The sequence below is a fragment of the Lacerta agilis genome, chromosome 5 (genome assembly GCF_009819535.1).
Source record: "Lacerta agilis isolate rLacAgi1 chromosome 5, rLacAgi1.pri, whole genome shotgun sequence".
NCBI classification, from domain to species: domain Eukaryota; kingdom Metazoa; phylum Chordata; class Lepidosauria; order Squamata; family Lacertidae; genus Lacerta; species Lacerta agilis.
In genome coordinates this window covers 17,273,552-17,292,769 of record NC_046316.1, presented here as the reverse complement: position 1 = coordinate 17,292,769, position 19,218 = coordinate 17,273,552, and the positions used below count along the sequence as shown (strand labels likewise).

Sequence of the window (19,218 nt, the reverse complement as noted above, 5' to 3'; positions counted from 1 at the left end):
TGAGTTCCCTCAACAGTTGGGATTCCGTAATAATGCAAAATGAACCTCATGATTACCAACACTCAAGGAGGATTATAGTCTCTTTTCTGCTCGCCTAGTCCCTACTGCCCATTCCCGACTTGTTCTCCAAACATATCTGGCAACCGGCTTATCAGGTACTATAATAGAACTATATTTGTATTTCCAATAAAATTAAAATGAGATCCAAATGTGGATGCCATGGGGGATATAAAGATGACTCGCAGCACGGGGCATTCATAAAGCTGGGAGTTCAGAAGTATCAGATATTCAGCGTATGGAAACGTTCAGAAGAATAAAGAACTAGGAAAACTAGTTTGTCTGGGTCCAGCTTAAGATAACCTCCTAAGCCAAACCTTGGCTTTCCTTAACACAGCAGCAAAAAAAAGAGGAGCAAAGTTGCTGGGAGCGCCCCTTTGAGAACCTGCATTTTTGCACTAATCCAAGGATTGGCTTGAGGCAGCCCATAGCTCAATGGTCCTAGATCGGTCCCAAATCCTAGAAAGCCACCACCAGACAGCAAAGATCATACTGATCTAGAGGAACCAAAGGACTATCTAAGTGTAAGGCAACTTCCCATATTCTTACCAGGTCACTTCAACACACCATTGAAAGCACTCTTACACCACTTGAACAGTTACAGCTTCCCCCAAAGAATCCTGGGAAACCTAGTTTGTTAAGGGTGCTGGGAACTGTGTGCAGGCTCTCCTAACAGTTTTCTGCACCTTTAACAGTTTCTGTGATTTTATGCAGAGGCCATGACTGTTCAAGTGGTATGAGAGTGCTTCAAATAGGAGCATTTCAGGTGCATCTCTGAAGCCTCCTGCCTAGATGTCTTTAGGTCTATATGCTGAACCTCATATATAATTCCCTTGAGCAGAAGGCATTCCAGGAACTATTCAGGTCCTGTCCTACCATCACTGCCAACTTTTAGTTGATATGCTTTTATTCAGGTTTTAGGCATTGCAGGAAGATAAGGCAGGGCTGGTCTTTCTTTCCCATCACTAAAGAAACCAACAACAATCCCCTCTTCTCCTGGTTTCTCAGGCTTTGTTAGGCAGGAATCAAGTGTCTCGCTTTAGGAAAAACCTGAAATATTGGAAACCCAAGCATGCGACAAAGTGTACCATGTGCTTAAACAGTTTGCTTCTCAATATTTGTTCCACATGGTTACAGCTTTCTGTTGTTCTACTGCAGAACAATGAAGAGGTGACAGTGAAACCTTTCAGCTGCAAGTCAGAATAAATGAAGGTTTTAGGGAGTCTCCGGAAAGGAAGAATGTGGTACCTCCAATTCCTTCTCGGTATGGTTTATTTAATTTGGAGCATTCCCACCTTTCCTTTCTCTCCAGAGCCTCTGCTTCAACTTCCGCTGCCATCCGCTCTTCTCCCCAGGGCAAATAATTAGGAAGCATTGGATGCCAGAAGGCTAGCTTTCTACTCAGTGCAATGCAGTTCAAATTAAGTGCTTCCTTCTGGAATATCCTGGAATTAAAAGAGGAAGCTCTTTAATGGCGAAATGTATTAGACTGTGAAATAGACTCCTCGCTCCCCCAGGGCAGGGCCTGCTTAAGAAAGTTAAAGCTTGCTGGAAAAAAAATGTGCTTTAGGGAGCTACACTGAAGGCACAAAAGGCAAAGTTCCAAATGTTCCAATGATGGGAGTAATTATTTTTTAATAATCCACTAAGTTAGCTTGGAAATGAGATAGATAGATAGATAGATAGATAGATAGATAGATAGATAGATAGATAGATGATAGATAGATAGATAGATAGATATGCACATTCTGTAACAGCCATCACATTGCAGTTTCACTGGTAGAAAATTATGGGACAGCTTTGTGCAATGAAAATTAGCAGCAGCAACAACAACAAAAGCACAGAACTGAAGAAACTGCCTTATTCCAAATGGTCCATTTAGTAGTGGCTATTCAGGGTTTAAAACATAAGATGTTACCAAGCCTACCTGGAGATACCAGGGGCTGAACCTGGGATCCTATGCATGGCTAGTATGTCCTCTACCACTGACCCACAGCTATTTCCCATTGCCTGGCCTGGTCAAAATTTAGCTTAGGTACGGAATGCAAAAGACGTAGATCACAAAACATGTAGAATGCCAGAAACAGTCCCCAAACTCTCCCAAAGACCTGCACCACAATCTAGCTCTAGCTGTAACACTGTGAAAATGTGGACACTTCCCATGACCAGTGTCCTCAGATGCCTGACAGGAACAGCCAGCTGTACCACCTTCCCAGATTGAAGAACTGGGTCCAAACCAAGAAAATGACATTTTAGTAGGGACAAATGTATGGTTCTACACTTAGGCAGGAAGAACCAGCTGTAAACAAACAAACAAACAAAAAGTTTGCCAGTAGTACCTGTGAAAAGGATCTAGAGGTCTTACTAGACCAAAAGCTTAACATGAGTCAACAATGTAAGCATATTAATTCCAGGATATTCCAGAAGGAAGCACTTAATTTGAACTGCAGCAGTAAACAAAGATCATGCTATTCTAGACTGCATCAACAGAAGTATAGGCTCAAGTCATAGTACTGCTCCATTCTGCCTTAGTCAGACCACACCGGGAATACTGTGTCTAGTTTGAAGAAGAATCTTCAAGCTGGAATGTGTACGGAGAGGGTGACCAAGAGTCTGGAAACCAAGCCTTATGAGGAATGGTTGAGGGAGCTGGGTACATTTAGCCTGGATAAGAGGAGACTGAGAAGAGATATGATAGCCATATTCAAATGTCACATGGAAGATGAAGCAAACTTGTTTTTTCCTGTTCCAGAGGGTAGGACTAGAACCAATGGCTTCAAGTTACAAGAAAGGAGATTCCGACTAAACATCAGGAAGAACATTCTGATGGTAAGAGCTGTTCGACAGTGGAATGGACCCCCTTGAAGGGGGTGGGCTCTCCTTCATTGGAAGTTTCTAAGCAGAGGTTAGATGGCCAACGGTCATGGGTGGTCTAGTTGAGATTCTTGCATAGCAGGCAGTTGGACTAAATGACCCTCAGAGTCCCTTCCAACTCTACAATTCTATGATTCTATGAAATCTGCTTTGATGGACTGGAAACCAAACCACCTACTTTTCTATTTTCTCCTTTGTAAGTTTCTCCTTAATGTTGTTTTTTGAAAGAAAATAAAAAGTAAAAACAACCCATTAGAGCAACAGAAGCAACTTTTTAATATCTCCTAAATATAATGTTTAATTAGTTTTCTAAATGCATATGCCATTAGCTAACCATTAGTGATAATGTACCCATCTTCCTTTGCAGAATCAGAGAAACCACTGATTTAGTTAGACAGATTCTGAAAGGTAATTTGGCTGAATAAGTGTATTTGTATCATGATTAACTGAACAAAGTTTTGTTTTTGTGTTTTTTTTAAAAAAAACATTTCTGCTAGTGGCAAAGCGTCATTTTTTCTGAAAGCTTTCTTCAATTCTACTGGCTCATTCATGCCATTTCAGACATATTTTTTTTTTTAAATGGTGTCTCTGAAATACAGACTCTTCTGAAACTTCATTTAAAAGTCCAGTTGTTGAGAAAATTCTCTGAGCAATATAAAGCAAATGCCCAGAAACATGTTTTGTAGGGAAAATGTGAGAAAGACCCAGATTGAGTATTTAGAGAAGTGGTACTCAAAGGGTGTGGCAGGAGAGGATGGCAAGTGTGGCAGAAAGATTCAAGGGCAATCAAATAAACATTTGAACATTTCAGCGCAGTTATAGTATTAGGGTAGGATAGGATAGGATAGGAAGAAACTGATGAGATCATAGAATCATAGAATTGGAAGAGACCACAAGGGCCATCCAGTCCAACCCCCTGCCAAGCAGGAAACACCATCAAAGCATTCCGGACAGATGGCTGTCAAGCCTCTGCTTAAAGACCTCCAAAGAAGGAGACTCCACCACACTCCTTGGTAGCAAATTCCACTGCCGAACAGCTCTCACTGTCAGGAAGTTCTTCCTAATGTTTAGGTGGAATCTTCTTTCTTGTAGTTTGAATCCATTGCCCCGTGTCCGCTTCTCTGGAGCTCAATTTGTCTGTCTCAGATTCAACTTAATATAAATGAAATTACCCAGCAAAAGCAAGCTCACACCTCCCATTGAGTTTCCATACATAGTTAAGGTAAACATGCAAGGGGCTTTTAAAAAAATATTATTTTGGGAATGATTCCTGTAGCTGCGCTGTTTTATACTTTCTGGATGTCCCATGATTGTATTATAAAGTAATTGTGTGCAGTGTTATAAATCAAGCACAGCTAGGAGTTGCTTCTTTTTGTTTTCCAATGTATTTCTTATCAATAAAAAAAACTTGATGTGGCATGAACAAATTTTTATTATGAAAGTGTAGCCCAGAGAAAAAAGTCTGAGTGCCACTAATTTAGAGTGTCTGGGGCAGATGCCAACGTGCACTCCTACTAAACCCTTCCTCCAAAGTTCTGCAGGTTCTGAAAGCACCACTGAGGCAAGAGGGGGAGACCAATTTCCTGCTACTTCCCTAACCTCCTCCCACACCAGCCCTCAAACTTGCCAGGCCTCTTAAGACAAACAGAAGGCATAAAATGCATTCTCTTTCCCCATCCCGTCCCTTCCTCCTGTCCTCCTCCTTCATCATGGAATGACAAGCTTTTCAAAATAAAAATAAAAATGTTGTAACAGTTTTAAGACTTCTAGGAGATAATAATGAGCTGGATCAAGACTAAGGACACAAAACAAGAGCTCCTGGAAGGATGCTTGAGACCTAAGGAGATAGCCGATCTCCTCTCTGCTTGCAGAGGTATCCAGCCTCTCAAGGGGTGGAAAACCCTGCTGCCCTTGCCCACTTCACTGCTGGCACTTCAGTGGCAGTAACATCTACAGAGTGAAACCTCCCATTCCCTCCACATCTGCCTGGAAGGGGGGGAAGGGAGCAGACCAGCTCTGGAGCTGGCATAGTTGTGCCACTGGAAGAAGTGGGAGAGAAAACATAAAAGGGAAAATGCATGTCTGAACTGAGGGTGAGGGGTGGGCAGGGGGGGAGAGAGTGAGTGAGACAGAAAGACAACAAGACATCTTCCCTGCCAGACTGAGCTTGGATTGGGCAGTTCTTGTGCTTGGTTTTTCTCTTCACTGTGCCCAAGGATTATTCTTAAATTACGTCTTCAGTTTATCCTGTTGGTTTCAATGAGACTAAAACATGGCTAACTTAGACTGAATCCAACCCAGTCTCTGATCACAGAATGGAATAGCTAGTGGCCTTTCTAGATTTTCTACCATGGCTTCTGCTAGAGCACCCAAAGTGCGAATGGATGCAACTTTCAGCGTCAAAAGTGATTAATACCTCCAGCACATTGTTTGGAAGGGCTTTTTGTTGTTAGGCTGCATCCTGTAATGTTTGTACATAACAGATGCCATAATATCATTAGGAGATCATACGGTTGCAATCGCAACTACTAACTGCCTGAATTAATAACAGTTTCAAATTAATGAAGCTTGGTGCATCATTGCCATCCCTCATGAACATACATTATGAATCTCTAAAAGTAAATTCCCATCAGTGGATCGTTAACAGGGAAATACCATTTTTGAACAAATCAATGTCATTAATCTGCTTTTCAAAAGGCACTTGTGCAGGTTTTATTCAAAGAAATGGAATACCAGACAGACAGTGCAGGTACCCCTATTAACCTCTTAATGCTGAACCATATCCAGGAAACTGCCAGCCTTGCATTCAAACAGCCAATACAGGCATCTGGAGCCACAGTCCACACTTCCATCCCTTGACTCAACCTGCACTCTCAGCAGCTCCTCCTTCTCCAAGCAGCCCCAGGTTTTCCTAGCTGGAAGCAACAAGGAAATCATTGCCTGGGCTGTTTTCAGATTTTGCTTTGGCAGTGACTGCTCTTGCCTGTAGCTGGAAGAGATAATGGTAGGGAAAATCACAGATGAAGCCAGAGAGAGAGACAGGAAAAGGAAAAGCAGCCCGTACAGTGAATGCCTTGTTTTCTCTGGCAAATTAAAGCTGTGGTGGCTGCTAGGGTGAGTGGCTGGCAGCAGTGACAGGGAATTTCAACTTGCCAAAATCACAAGGCTAGAAGAAGGCTCTCCAGCTGGAGAGCCTATTCCTGGCAGAGCTGGAGACCAACCCAGGAGCAGAGAAGCTGCAGTGTGCTTAGTATCTGGCTGCACTTATGGGGACTCTTAGCTGATTGAGCCCTGTTGCAACATATTCTCTTTAGCTGCCTATGCTCACTGCTGGAACAAACAAACAAGCAAAAAAAACCAGTCGAGAATAGAGATGTTCCTGGAGGATGCTAAGGTACTCAAATGGATGAAGTTAAGGAACTAATGTGCAAACAAGTATAAGGTAACTAATGTGTAGACAAGCTTCAAATGGCAAGTCAGCCAAAATAGTTTGCTTCTTCCTGACACCAATGCCCAAGCTCTGTACAGTATATGACTATTTAGATCGGTGTTTTTCAACCACTGTTCCGCGGCACACTAGTGTGCCGCGAGATGTTGCCTGGTGTGCCGTGGGAAAAATTGTGTTTATTTGATTCCTATTCAAGAGAATTACTTTATATATAGTCAATATAGGCACAGAGTTAAATTTTTTAACATTTTCTAATGGTGGTGTGCCTCGTGATTTTTTTCATGAAACAAGTGTGCCTTTGCCCCAAAAAGGTTGAAAAACACTGATTTAGATCACCCCATTGATTTTGGCATGTTATCTTTAAACAGTACTTCTATGGTCTGGAATTTGAGACTGTTGGATTCACAAACTAAACCCAGTCTTCTAGGAGTGCATATTTAAAATTACACACAGGATGGGTAGCATGCAGGCTGTTTAGCCACAATTCAGTATTTATCATGGCTGGATAGATGTCCATACCTTATTTATTTAAGCTTATACAAACATCCAAGAGCAGATTACCGCATTAACCTTTGGAGTTCAGATCTCTTTACTCCTACATCACTAGATACTGATTGAAGTTTGAAGGTGGTATTTGTTTATGGATGAAAACAAATAGCAACTTGCCAAGAAATAAATGTGCTTGTGTCAAAAATTTACATAATATTGGGCATCTACATAATTTATTCTATTATGGTCTTGGAAGAGTTTTGCTTTCTACAATGTGACATTTCAGGGTGTTTTTTTGGCTCATACAAAGTAAATAATCTTCCCAGTTAAAACCTACAGCACTTCTTACAGCAGAAACTCTAACCAACAATAGTAACCACAGGCTAGATCAGTGTCCACTAGGTCTTCTATGGGTTTGGTATACAAATACTAGTTCTCACTTCTCCTACCATAACCTAGTATGTAGATACAAGATTAATGTGAACAATCAGTCCATGTGACAAACCTAATTTAATAAAGTGGTCTGCCCTATCGATCATGTCCCACTGAATTCAGTATTTCACATAAAAGTGTTGGCTTCTCAATCTTCATATTCATTTCCATCCAAGGGATCTTTGGTCATAACAAAACTCATCAAGAGATACAGCAAAATAGGTAAGCGATAAAGGATTGGGGCTGGAATTCTGAGGAGGAAACAGAGCCCAAGAGCATTATTTTCTCCCACCAACACAACAAAACAATTGAACCCAATCAGATCATGAGACCCCCCCCATTAAACTGGGAAGAGGGCCTTTTAAAAGTGAGGTGGTGGGACCCACCCAAGGCATGAAAACCTAAGCATGAAACCAACATCTGTTATATTTATATTCTTTGGGTCTGTCCAGGTTTCTGCACTCTGTGCCCTACAGTGTGTTGGTTCTTCCCTGTCACAACCAAGGATCCACATATGCCTTTCCCCATAGAAGTTGTTTATGTCCTGGGAGAAGGGCCCTGTGTTTATGTTGGCTAAAGATACTGCATCTGTGGTGAGGAGCAGGGCTTTCACTGCAAATTGCTCTGAGGATAGAGAACAACCAACCTTGTATGGTTTGGAACTCTGCAGAAAGGATGCAAAGCCAGGCTCTTCCAAAGTGCCTATGGCTCTTGAACAAGCTTCTAGATCTTTACTGCCATGCTGTTGTTGCTGCTGGAAAAGAGTATCGTTTTTCTTTAACGGAACATTGTTTACGAGACTGTGATCTTAGATTGTGATATTATTACTGGTATTGGTTTACTGTTTAATTTTGTTAGAAGTTGCCTCCAGTCTTGGAGAAGCAAGAAACAAGTTCTTGAAACAAACATCCCCATCGTTATCTATGCCATTTAAAGGAAGTCAAGTGTGTGTCCAAAGTCCATTTTCTCTGCCTTTAAAGTCCAGGTCGTAACCCAAGCAAAAACTCCAAAACAGTGTGCCACAAGGGAAATGCAAGTGTACTGAAACGGTGATTTTAATCACTTACAGATTATGTGACTTCAAGGCATCCAGCTACCCACAGAAGAGGCTGCCTGCTGCAGCTCTGCACGAGCCCAGGTTCTGGCCTTCTATGAACAGTGACTCATGCAGAAACACTGGGGTTGGACACATCTGAAGGCAGGTAATTCTTACTCCAACACATTTAAGTTGTTTAAAGGAGTAAAGATCATGAAGCGTGCCTCCAATTTTAACTGAGGAATAAAAGTGTGCCACACAAACAAAAGAAACCTGACAATGCCAGACCTGCATTTTAGAATCAAGCCTCCAACTAAAACCATAAAAAACAAGGGATGATTTAGAGCACACAGTGGGGAAGGGACAAGAGGCATATCCCTACCACTGTGTAGGCTTTTGCCCAGCCATCATTTTGCCAACTGGAGCTCCAAGAAGATAAGAATCCTTTGCCAAGGGAAAATGTGGCTATTTGGGGAACAGAGAACACAGGCAAGCAAAGAGATCAACTCTCACTACCATTCATGCTGCATTTTTAATTGCCCTCTGTCCTGCCCCTGTTTTTAAGAATTCACTGCAAGTCCTATCAAGTCATGCCGTCACTGCAGCTAGTTTGATGCTCAGCTTGCAGGAAAAGTGCAGTAATGATTGACTTACACCAAGACTGGTGAACCTGTGGCCTTCCAGATATCACAGGACTAAAATTCCAATCATCCCCAACTACTGGTCACACTGGTGAGGGCTGATGGGCACTGGAGGGTTCTCCACCTTAAACTCCAAAGGAAATCACACATTTCCATGAGCCTCCTCTTACCAAACCAGAATGACATCTCAAACAAAAAAACAAAAAAAACCACCCTGTATCCACTTTTAACCTGGCCCTTGACTTTACCAGTGACCTGACTTTACTGTCTGCTCTCATTACCATTTCCCAGAAATGGACATTATAATATATGTTAGGCTCGCTCTTTCTTTCAGCATTGGGGGAGGGGGTGCGACGACATTGAGAGAGACCATTTTAAAAGGGATTTGTTCAGCTAAAAGAAGCTAAGGACACACGGCACTCGTGCATTCAGCATTCTGTAATGCTGTTTGAAAACATGCGTTGTCTAGGTTGTCACCCTGACTGACAAACGGCTTTCTCCTCCATTAATATTCACAGGGGGTGCTTCTTTTTAGCATCATGTGTGAAAACAGCCTGACACTTTTCAAAATGGTCTGCAAATAAACCACTTGATGCCGAACTGCTGAAGACAGATGTGGACCAGATCAGATCATGTAAGCCACCATCATCAAGATCTAAGCAGATACAAATAGTAGGTTGCACTACAAAAAAATAATAATATTCCCTTCATCCAGAGGAATTCCTTTCCTGTTAAAATTAAGATAAACTTTGCATGTAACCAGAATCTCCTAGGATATTTAGCCATGGGTTGGAGCAGGAGAACAGTATCACCGTATCAGTAATACAGTCCAATACTGAACAGATCTACTTACTAAATTAATCTATACTAGTATAATGAATTAAAAGCATTCTGTAGCACAAAGCAAGCATAGCTGGTGACCACTGGCAACACATGGCCTTGTGGAATGACTATGTAAGGAGAATTCCAGTTGCAAGTAAAGAACCAGTATTTTACAGTACAGCAGAGATTTAACTATATGTTAACTTCATATGTTTATGAAGTTACACATAGTTTAGTTTTTGTCACTAAAGCAAATAAAAGATTTTTTTTAAAAAAAGAATTAAAAACATTCTACACAATGGCTATTTCTGTCTTCCAACTTTAACAAAGACCTATACAGATTTTCAAAACAATGTGTTTTATATGATCAACAGCTGTTATTATGAATCCCTACTGCAGAAAAAGTTTATTACTAAATCGAACGTGCCTCCAGAATACTCAGTGGCTATTGGCCATGTTTGTACCTAAAGCTATGAAGGGGAAAGCTTAAGTCTGAACCTGATGCTCCAGCCCAAAACAATACGCAAGCTGAAACACAGCTTTTCTTCAAAATTCACATACATGCTGTGCTGTTCACCAACCAAATAATATTTAGGAAAATGCCTATAAAAGAGGGGAAGGGTGCACAAAATAAATATATTCGTTAAGATAATACACAAATGTGTATTAGCGGAAACTGCTTGCAAAACTGTTTGTGAGTCAAAACTACATATAAAGCATGCATGTTAAAAGAAAGTCACTAAAATGCTAAAAAAATATATATGATGGGGATCTTTTTTTTTTTTAAGTAACAAATTGCAGCAAAATTCAGAGAACCGAATTTAAGATTGGAAAAAGAGAAGGGGCCTGGCCATTATTCACTCAGGATTTAGCACGAGGCAATTAATAAGCAGTTTCAGTAGCTTCCCTGCCCCAACTTGGTTTTGACCCAATGGTGGGGCTGTTGACTTTAACACCAATGATTCCTGGTCCACCAACTGGTTAATTTAAATCAGGGGTGGGGAAACCTCCAGCCTGGGGCTAAATTTGGCCCAATGTGGCCCTCAATAACTCATGTGGCCCTTGGGACTGTCCCCGGGCCACGCCTCCTTCTGAGGCCACAGCCCTTCCTGGTACTATTCAACACCCTTTCTCAAGTGACTTGAACTGTGCCTGGTTGCCTGAATGGAGGATGATGATGTGTGTAGGAACCTCTAGTTTTTGTGGTGCTGGAATGTACAAAGTACAAATGTAAAGAGTCATATTTGTGTCCCCCACCCCATTTTTTCACCTCTGGTCCTGCCCACCAATAGGATCTGGCTCCCCATAAGGTTGCCCATAAGGTAACTGGGGCCCTCAGGCTGAAAAAGATTCCCAACCTCCGATCTAAATTGTAGGTGAAAAGCCTTATTCACAGTAGAACAATATCTGCCTGTAGTAATTATTCTATAGGGGTGGGGAACCTCACGGGGAATCTTCCTGTTGCAGAGGCCACATCCCAGAGGTAGGTAGGGCCAGGGGCAAAAGTAAACAACAAGTGTGACTCCCAAAATAGGCTACATTCAGGCAACACAAAAGTCAGAAGTATCAACACACACCCCTCCATCCTCTGTTAAGGCAAACAAGCAGTATCACCACAGCTTGCTTTCTCTGGGCAGGTATCTCTGAACGGAGCAACAGTGAATCACGGGAGCCCAGAGAGCAGTCTATAGTGGTGCAGTCCAGGCACAGGTTTATCCCAAGTGAAAAGCTGTCCTGAAATGCTAGCGACTATGAATAAACCAAAGATGCATTACAATCCAAGCACAAGCCATATTTCTTTTCTCTAACCTTCAGTACGGATTAGAGATAAAGGCTTTTGTCTTACTGGTAGCACCCTAGGATTTCATTGTTCCATAAAAAAAAAAAAACTCATGACTAACACCTGACGGTCCATAAATCAAATAAATAAAAAGATCAGGCATACATGTTCCCCATCGTTTTTCTGCGTCAACTATTAATTTTATTTACAAAGCATGGTGTGTGGAGGGGTCGGGGTACATGTGTGCAATCCTGCAGTTGGCATTTGGCTGGCTTAGTCACCAAGTGGCATAAACGCCATTGCCACCGGTGGAGAGGAAGGTCCACTGTCAGGGTACCACCTATGTCCTCTGCCAACAGCATGGGCCAAAACAGGACATTCCTTGTGGGTGTCAGGGCAAGTTCCATGAATGCCAAGGATTCTAAGCCCCCACCACATGGTCTCAAACGGACCTCAAAGCTATGCCAGCCCTGGGACTGGCCTACTTATCGCCCTTTGTGAAAGAAACAAATGGGAACAGCAGCCGCACCACCACCTCCTCCCCAGGGCATGGCTAGTCAGCAGGACTTTGGGTGTGCTGGCTGCTCAGCCACATACAACAGAACTGCTCTTTGTTACATGCTTCTCTGCATATGATGAAAACATCCATCAAAGCAAAACATTTTAAAACCTGTGTGGCCCAGAGCCTGCAGCAACAAAATTCCCATTTAGAATCCGCCATCTCTCAAGTACTTCTCAAATAAAAAAATGCTTTAACTTCCCAACAAAAAGGGTACACACACAAAATCTGTCGCACTTATGAGTTCCGTAAGGAGGGCATCCCAAACTGTGAAACCATTGCCCTGTGCCCTCATTGTGCCAACGTCAGTCGAAGAGAGTATGCAAAGGGACCGGGGGGGGGGCAGACCCAGCCAGCCCAAGACATGCTGGTGTCTGAGGCAGAACAGCAAATGAAACCCCCTGCCGCATGCACCATCAAATCGGGGTGCATTAAGTATCAAGGCTGGCCAGGTTATTATAGCACCCAAGACACAAAGCATTACAAGCAGCTCTCCCTGGGAGTAAAAAATACAATACATTTAATGTCCATTTGCTGCCCGTTCACAGTTCCCAAAATCAGCTGTCTGAAGGCAGCCACCTCACTCTATGTAACAGGAGGGCTGGCTCTCTCAGCTGCTGATTGGAGAGGTATATATGGGGGAAATGCTCTGTAAAGCAGGGGTTTCCAAACTGTGGTTTGCGGCCCACCAGTGATCTGCATGCCTCATTCAGGTGGTCCATTGTTGTCTGCCTGTGAAGAACAGCAGGAGCAGTGGCTGTGAACAATTGGCGCAGTGCATTAAATATTCACATTGATTTTAATTGTATTTTTACTGCTATTAGTTTTCATACGTGTATTTTATTATTTGCTGAATCCAAACTGCAACACAATAAAATACTATATAATAAATAAAAGAAACAAAAAAATACAAAAAACCTAGTACAGAATATTACATTACAATTGCTACAGAAGGAAGAGAGAGAAAACACCATTGAGGGGTCTATCAAGACCCTCAGCAATTCTCAAGCGGTCCATGGGGGGGGGTGGAAATCACTGCCCTAAAGTACAGTACACATGTAATATTCTAAGGCGGAAGCACTTTTTACTTTTCAGAGGTACATCTAAGTTCACCCAAATATGACAAGTCAGTGTTTTGAAAACACCTACCGTACATCACCCAGGCGTGAGGAGGAATTAAAGCGAGGAGGAATTAAAGAACCTTTTAATAAGGGTGTAAGAGGAGAGCGCAAAATATGGTCTGAAGCTCAACATAAAAAAAACTAAGATCATGGCCACTGGTCCCATCACCTCCTGGCAAATAGAAGGGGAGGAAATGGAGGCAGTGAGAGATTTTACTTTCTTGGGCTCCATCATCACTGCAGATGGTGACAGCTTCTTGGGAGGAAAGCAATGACAAACCTAGACAGCATCTTAAAAAGCAGAGACATCACCTTGCCAACAAAGGTCCATATAGTTAAAGCTATGGTTTTCCCAGTAGTAATATATGGAAGTGAGAGCTGGACCATAAAGAAGACTGAATGCCGAAGATTTGATGCTTTTGAATTATGGTGCTGGAGACTCTTGAGAGTCCCTTGGACTACAAAAAGATCAAACTTATCAATCCTTAAAGAAATCAGCCCTGAGTGCTCACTGTAAGGACAGATCCTGAAGTTGAGGCTCCAGTACTTTGGCCACCTCATGAGAAGAGAAGACTCCCTGGAAAAGACCCTGATGTTGGGAAAGATGGAGGGCACAAGAGAAAGGGGACGACAGAGGATGAGATGGTTGGGCAGTGTTCTCGAAGCGACTAGCATGAGTTTGGCCAAACTGTGGGAGGCAGTGGAGGATAGGGGTGCCTGGCGTGCTCTGGTCCATGGGGTCACGAAGAGTCGGACATGACTGAACGACTGAAAAACAACATCACCCAGGCACACTCAGAGACAGGGATTGGGGGCATGCACAGAAGCAAATGCAGCTTGGCTACTGGGTAGCAGGGGAAACTGGCCCAACCTAATTGGTCAAAGATCAATAAATCTGGGCAGCTTTCAAAATCCATCCGGAAGTCTACAGTACTTTCCTGTTACCTATGTGGATATTTCAGTAACATAAATAGGAGCTGGTGTCACACCTCTTTCAGACTTCATTTCTCCCACACAATAGGCACCTTTTGTGCTAGACACCCTGCATTCCTAATTAACATTGTCCTAATAAGCATCTGCAGCTATGTTGACTCAAAAACTTAAAATGGCATTAGTCATCTACTGAGGTCCACAAGCGGAAAATGTGCACCTAAGGAAGCTAACTTTGTTACTTTGCTGAGGACGGGGGCACTTCCAGTGGTAAGTTTGTTTTCAAGCCTCTTGAGGAAGGAGACAAGAGTCTCGCATGGGAGACAAGAGCAGGAATTGGACTTCAGCCCCACTTTAGAATGTTATCTCCTGACACTGAGTCTTAACACTCATTCATGATGCTTTTGAATAGAATATTTAATCAATGAGATAAATAAAATGATTAGCAGACTTCAGTTCACATGAAGCTCAACTAAGATAACAAGGAGAAAAGATGGTTAGGTAAAAAAGACTCAGCTATGCCTCCTGTTGGACCCACAACATATATTTGGTATTTAAGGATCAATCAGCTTCGGTGAATAAGGAAGGAGGAAACTGGGCAGCATTTGCAAATGCTCACTAAAAGGAAGTTCAGCACTGGCAAGCATTCAAATATAAATGTGCTGCATCTTGCAGTTCTCTAGAACAACCTCTGGTCCTATACAAAGCAGTGTAGTGGGGAATTCTCCTGTGCAATGCCGCCTCCCATATTTTGGGGTTTGTTTTTACCGGTAATTAAGCTACTGAGATGAACAGGAGCTGCAAGCTCCTGCACATTTAGATACTACCGGTACTTAAACAGGAGAACTTTCCCTTGCATTGTTCCCTTATTGCAGTTTTCGCCATTGACTATTGGTATTTTTCGCCAGATCTCCTACACCTGCAATTCCAGCCCACACACAAGAAAATCTGCGTTCTTTTCCTTTCTATCTAGATCTGCATCCAGCATGGTACACGCTGCTGGACAGGTGTTAAGTTACATGGGGGCAACATTACCCAGCACACAAATACAGCAATGGGCACATCTGTAGCTGCTAAATTTCTGCTTGTCATACACAAAAGCTATGAAAGATTAAGAAGTTCTCACACACAAACACACACACACATCAATTCACAAGTGGCACAATCCAGACTCACAAGCATTAATCGCACCACTTCTGAAACAACCCTTCTAGCAGTTTTCCATTTGTTAAAACCAAAGAATGGTAGCCTACAATATGCAGCCAATAACCCAATTCTGCGAACATTTGGTAAGAAGCTGAATTCAGTGGGACTTAATCTCAGGTCAATTCCACAGTATTGTCATCTAAGAAGTTTTGATATTTAAAGCAGAAGGGCTATTTTTGAAAATGTGTTTCTGTTCCCCATCCAGTACGCAGATGCTAAGAACATAAAAGCAACTACGTATATAAAGGTTACAAACAGTAAAGAAGTAAAGAAGGCGGCAAATTAATGTTAAAAGGAGAAACATTCAGTTTCTGGAATAGCATTTGCACTAAACCATATTCAGTTTAAAGGAGGAGACCTAAAAGCAGCTTCCAAATTAATGTGTGATAAATATGATGCAGCATTTTACAGTGAAACATCAGTTTCCAAAACATGAATATGTGTATTCAAAAAATACAACACTGTACTGCTGGGGGGGGGGAGGATTTTGAGAGAAGGATTATATACTGTCCTTCCCTCTCCCCTCCTTCCATTTCCACCCATACCATCAATATTTAGATTGTAAGCTCCTATGGGCAGGGACCTGTCTATTTTGCCGCCGCTGGCATTATCTAGATAATACAAAGAGGCATAGCCTAAGCAAAAATCTCTATTAAACACATTTCTGAAAACATTCAGTACACTTTTGAGTATAAAGAGAAAACGGGGCTTTAAAATGTTTGCATTCTAGCCATTTAGACCTTGATGTTATTGTTTCAAGCTACAGACACCAACTGCAAGAGGCACAGAAGTTTAGATTGAATGATGGACTTAAGTCGGAGGAACCTCTTTGGGTGTAAGATCTGAAATAGGGTAAGGGGCCCTGGGTATTCTTAAGAAATGTGTAAGGCAGAACAAGAAAAGGCTTCTGTAAATCAACCAGTGCTTCCAAAACTCAAACCAAAACCTCATTTTTTCACTGTTTTTAACTGATGGCTATTTAAAACCACTGTGAACTGGTTTAAAATTATTAATCATAACCCAGCATTCAGCAAACGATCCTCCTCTAGATCAGCCACTGATGTCTACCTGAAAAAAGGCATTCCTTTGTTTTGGCTTTTGTTATTTTGAATAACAAATAAAGGGGACCCTCACCCCGGGAGAGTGCGAACAAGTTTCTTTACAACACACAAACTTTGATTTATTCACGTAAACATCAGAAACGCTTTGGCAAACACGGCCAGATGGAGGGAAGGAAGATAATGGCTTTTTCTGTTTGCCTTAGAAACTAAACAGCTGCGGGAAGCATCATCTGTGTGGCGAGCCAATAACTTTTCATCTTTTAGGCTCTTCCATTTATCAACCTGAAGCCAATTTAATTTGATGATGGCGGGGAGAGAGAAATATATATTTTTTTAAAAGATCTTTCAGGAACTTTTAAAAAGTCATTCCCCTTTTGCATCTTAATTTGTTTGAAATTGGGGTTTATGCACAAGTATGATGAGATGGGGGGGGAGAGAAAAGAAATAAAAGAGTAAATCAAGAGCTAAAGCTCACAGGCGTATTGAGGGGTGGGGTCGTTTTGGAGCACAGTCTGTCATCACCACGAAGGGTGATCCGAGTGAAAGTTAAGCATTTTAAGACTGCAATCCTAAACACATTTCCTAAGACATAATACAGAGGAACTTATTTCCAAATAAACGCACACAAAGTCTGCAGTCCTACGCCTACCCCTGCTCAGTCAGGAGTAAGCCGCACTGAACTCCCTGGGACACACAACTCAATCCTATGTTTCTTCGGAAGTAGCACTTAGTTCAATGGGGCTTACTCCCGAGCAAGTGAGCTTCTTAGATTGGCTTCCTTAGAGTAAACATGCCTAAAATGGGGGCTGCAACACACCCACGGATCCCAGCAAAGTAAAGCCAAGCAGGTGCTCAACGCTCTGCACAGAAATCCACGCGGGACGAGGAGCCAGCTGCACGTTTACAAGGAAACGCATCTCACTGAGAGTATATTCAATTATTGTAATGCGTTAACATTGGCTGAATCGTGCCCTAAACCAGTGGAAGAGGGTTTCCCCCATCAGATCTACTTACCCTCGCATAGGACGACGACACTTAACGCCCAACGGGCTAAAGGCATCTTTCCCCCTCGCAATAATCCCATCGCCTCTCCTAACTTCTTCGACGGCAGGGAAGAAGTCTTGGCAAGTCTCTGGAGTTCGACGTGCACGAGATAAGATAGTTCTCCGCCCTCCCTTTCCAAAGCAGGCGCCTGGGTCTTGGGTGGGGATACAACAGTCCGCTCCTCAGTCAGGTCGCCCCATCCTCCGAAGGGTCTCCAAGATCCCCCTCGGCTCACTTGCGGCTGCCAAAAGCCAACAAGACCAAAGGCTCAACTGGAAAGGGGGGGTCCCCGTCTGCTCCTGCCGGCCTGGGTCTTGAAGAGCCGCGCTTGGGGCACCTCCCAGGTCTCTACTCTCCCCAGAAATCGAAAGAGAAGTAGAGACCCAGAAGCGTGCAGGGACGAGGCGGATTCAGCCCACCTGCCTAGGCAGCACTGGCTCAACTCCCGTTCGTCTTTAGCCGCCCATCGGAGTCTACGGGGTGCTTCTTCATTGAATCTGAAACAGAGGATGCGGGGGGGGGCGGGAGAGATTTGAGCTGGTTCAGACCGTGGTGGGGGGAAAAGTGGAAATTAAGATCTGCTCCGTTTGCTTCCAAGGCGGCTGGCGCGCTCAGGAACTGCACGGCTGCATTGATCTTCTCCAAGTGCACTTTGCAGCGCCCCCTCCTAGGCGAAGGGGGAAAGGATGCCGCTCCGACGCCTCCCTCCAGCCGGGAATGGAAGGAGTTCAGTCGCTCTGCTCCGCAAGATCTAAGAGCAGCTCGGCTTTTGTGCCGAGCGAGGGGCGGTGGTGCTGCTGGCTGCCGCCTGGGGTGGTCTGGGCCAGCTGGGAACTTGCCTGGGTCCTTGCGGCGGAGCTGCCGTGCGCCTAATGAGGCTGCTGGCAGGCAGGCACAGAGCGAGCAGGGCTGTTCCCCCTCCTCGCGGTGGAGCTGCTGCGCGGATGGCTCGGTCCAGGCAGCAAATGGACAAGCAGCTCTCTTTCTCCCCCCCCCCCCAAAGTTAATGAACAAATTGCAGCAGCGAGAAGCGGTGTGTGTGTGTGTGAAACTGATCAGGGGGCAGGGCGCCTGGCTGCAGAGGCAGGAAGGGACTCACCGAAAGGGGGCCGAAAAAGGAAAACGGAGGGAGGGATCAAATCTCAAGAAAGGAGGGCAGAGTCAAGGGGGAGCTCAGGACCGCTTTGCTACAGGTGCTGCTGCTGCTGCTGCAAACTCCAGATGTAGGAAGTTTGGGCGAGGACGCCAATGCAAAAGACCATCATTTGGAAACGCAACTGGTCCTTGCATCATTTGCAGCAACGTTTTAAAAAACGAAAGCACCCAGCAGTTTGGAGATGGGGCTGCATCCAAACAGCCTCCAGGCGCAGAGGTCGGGGGCGCCGTCATGTGCTCCTTTCCCCGGGCTTGGTTGCAAGATAGCAGAAGCAGAGAGGAAGGCTTGGCTCTTGAAAAATGGCCGGAGGGGTTAGGGGCAAGCAAGCCCAGAGCGGGGTGCGGAAGATTGGGCTTGCAAAATCGAGGCAAAAAGTAGGGATGCGATTGAACAGGGAGGACACCCAAACGAACATGCAGAAAGGAGTTACCAAAAGATCTGGAGCAGGGCGGGGGGCGGGGAAGAGAGGTGTTAAAGCAACAGCAGCCTGTCCTCTAACTACATCGTAATACGAAGGTACCGATTTCAGAATAGTAACTTGCCCCGCCCTGGATACATTAAA

At 43.6% G+C, this 19,218-nt stretch overlaps 1 protein-coding gene across 2 annotated transcripts in view; it reads right to left on the bottom strand.

The window, feature by feature from the left end:
- RET (ret proto-oncogene) overlaps positions 1–17,997 on the bottom strand; it is a 90,660-nt gene extending 72,663 nt beyond the window's left edge. The window contains exons 1-2 of one of the 2 annotated variants that reach the window (XM_033148739.1): positions 17,471–17,997; positions 1,306–1,502 (exon numbers count right to left, since the gene is read on the bottom strand). In XM_033148739.1, coding sequence (XP_033004630.1) covers positions 1,306–1,502; positions 17,471–17,478 — 205 coding nt within the window. In that variant the 5' untranslated portion in view covers positions 17,479–17,997. The remainder of the gene's footprint in view (positions 1–1,305; positions 1,503–17,470) is intronic. The other variant, XM_033148740.1, reaches the window with a different exon arrangement.
- Between the last annotated feature and the right edge of the window lie 1,221 nt (positions 17,998–19,218).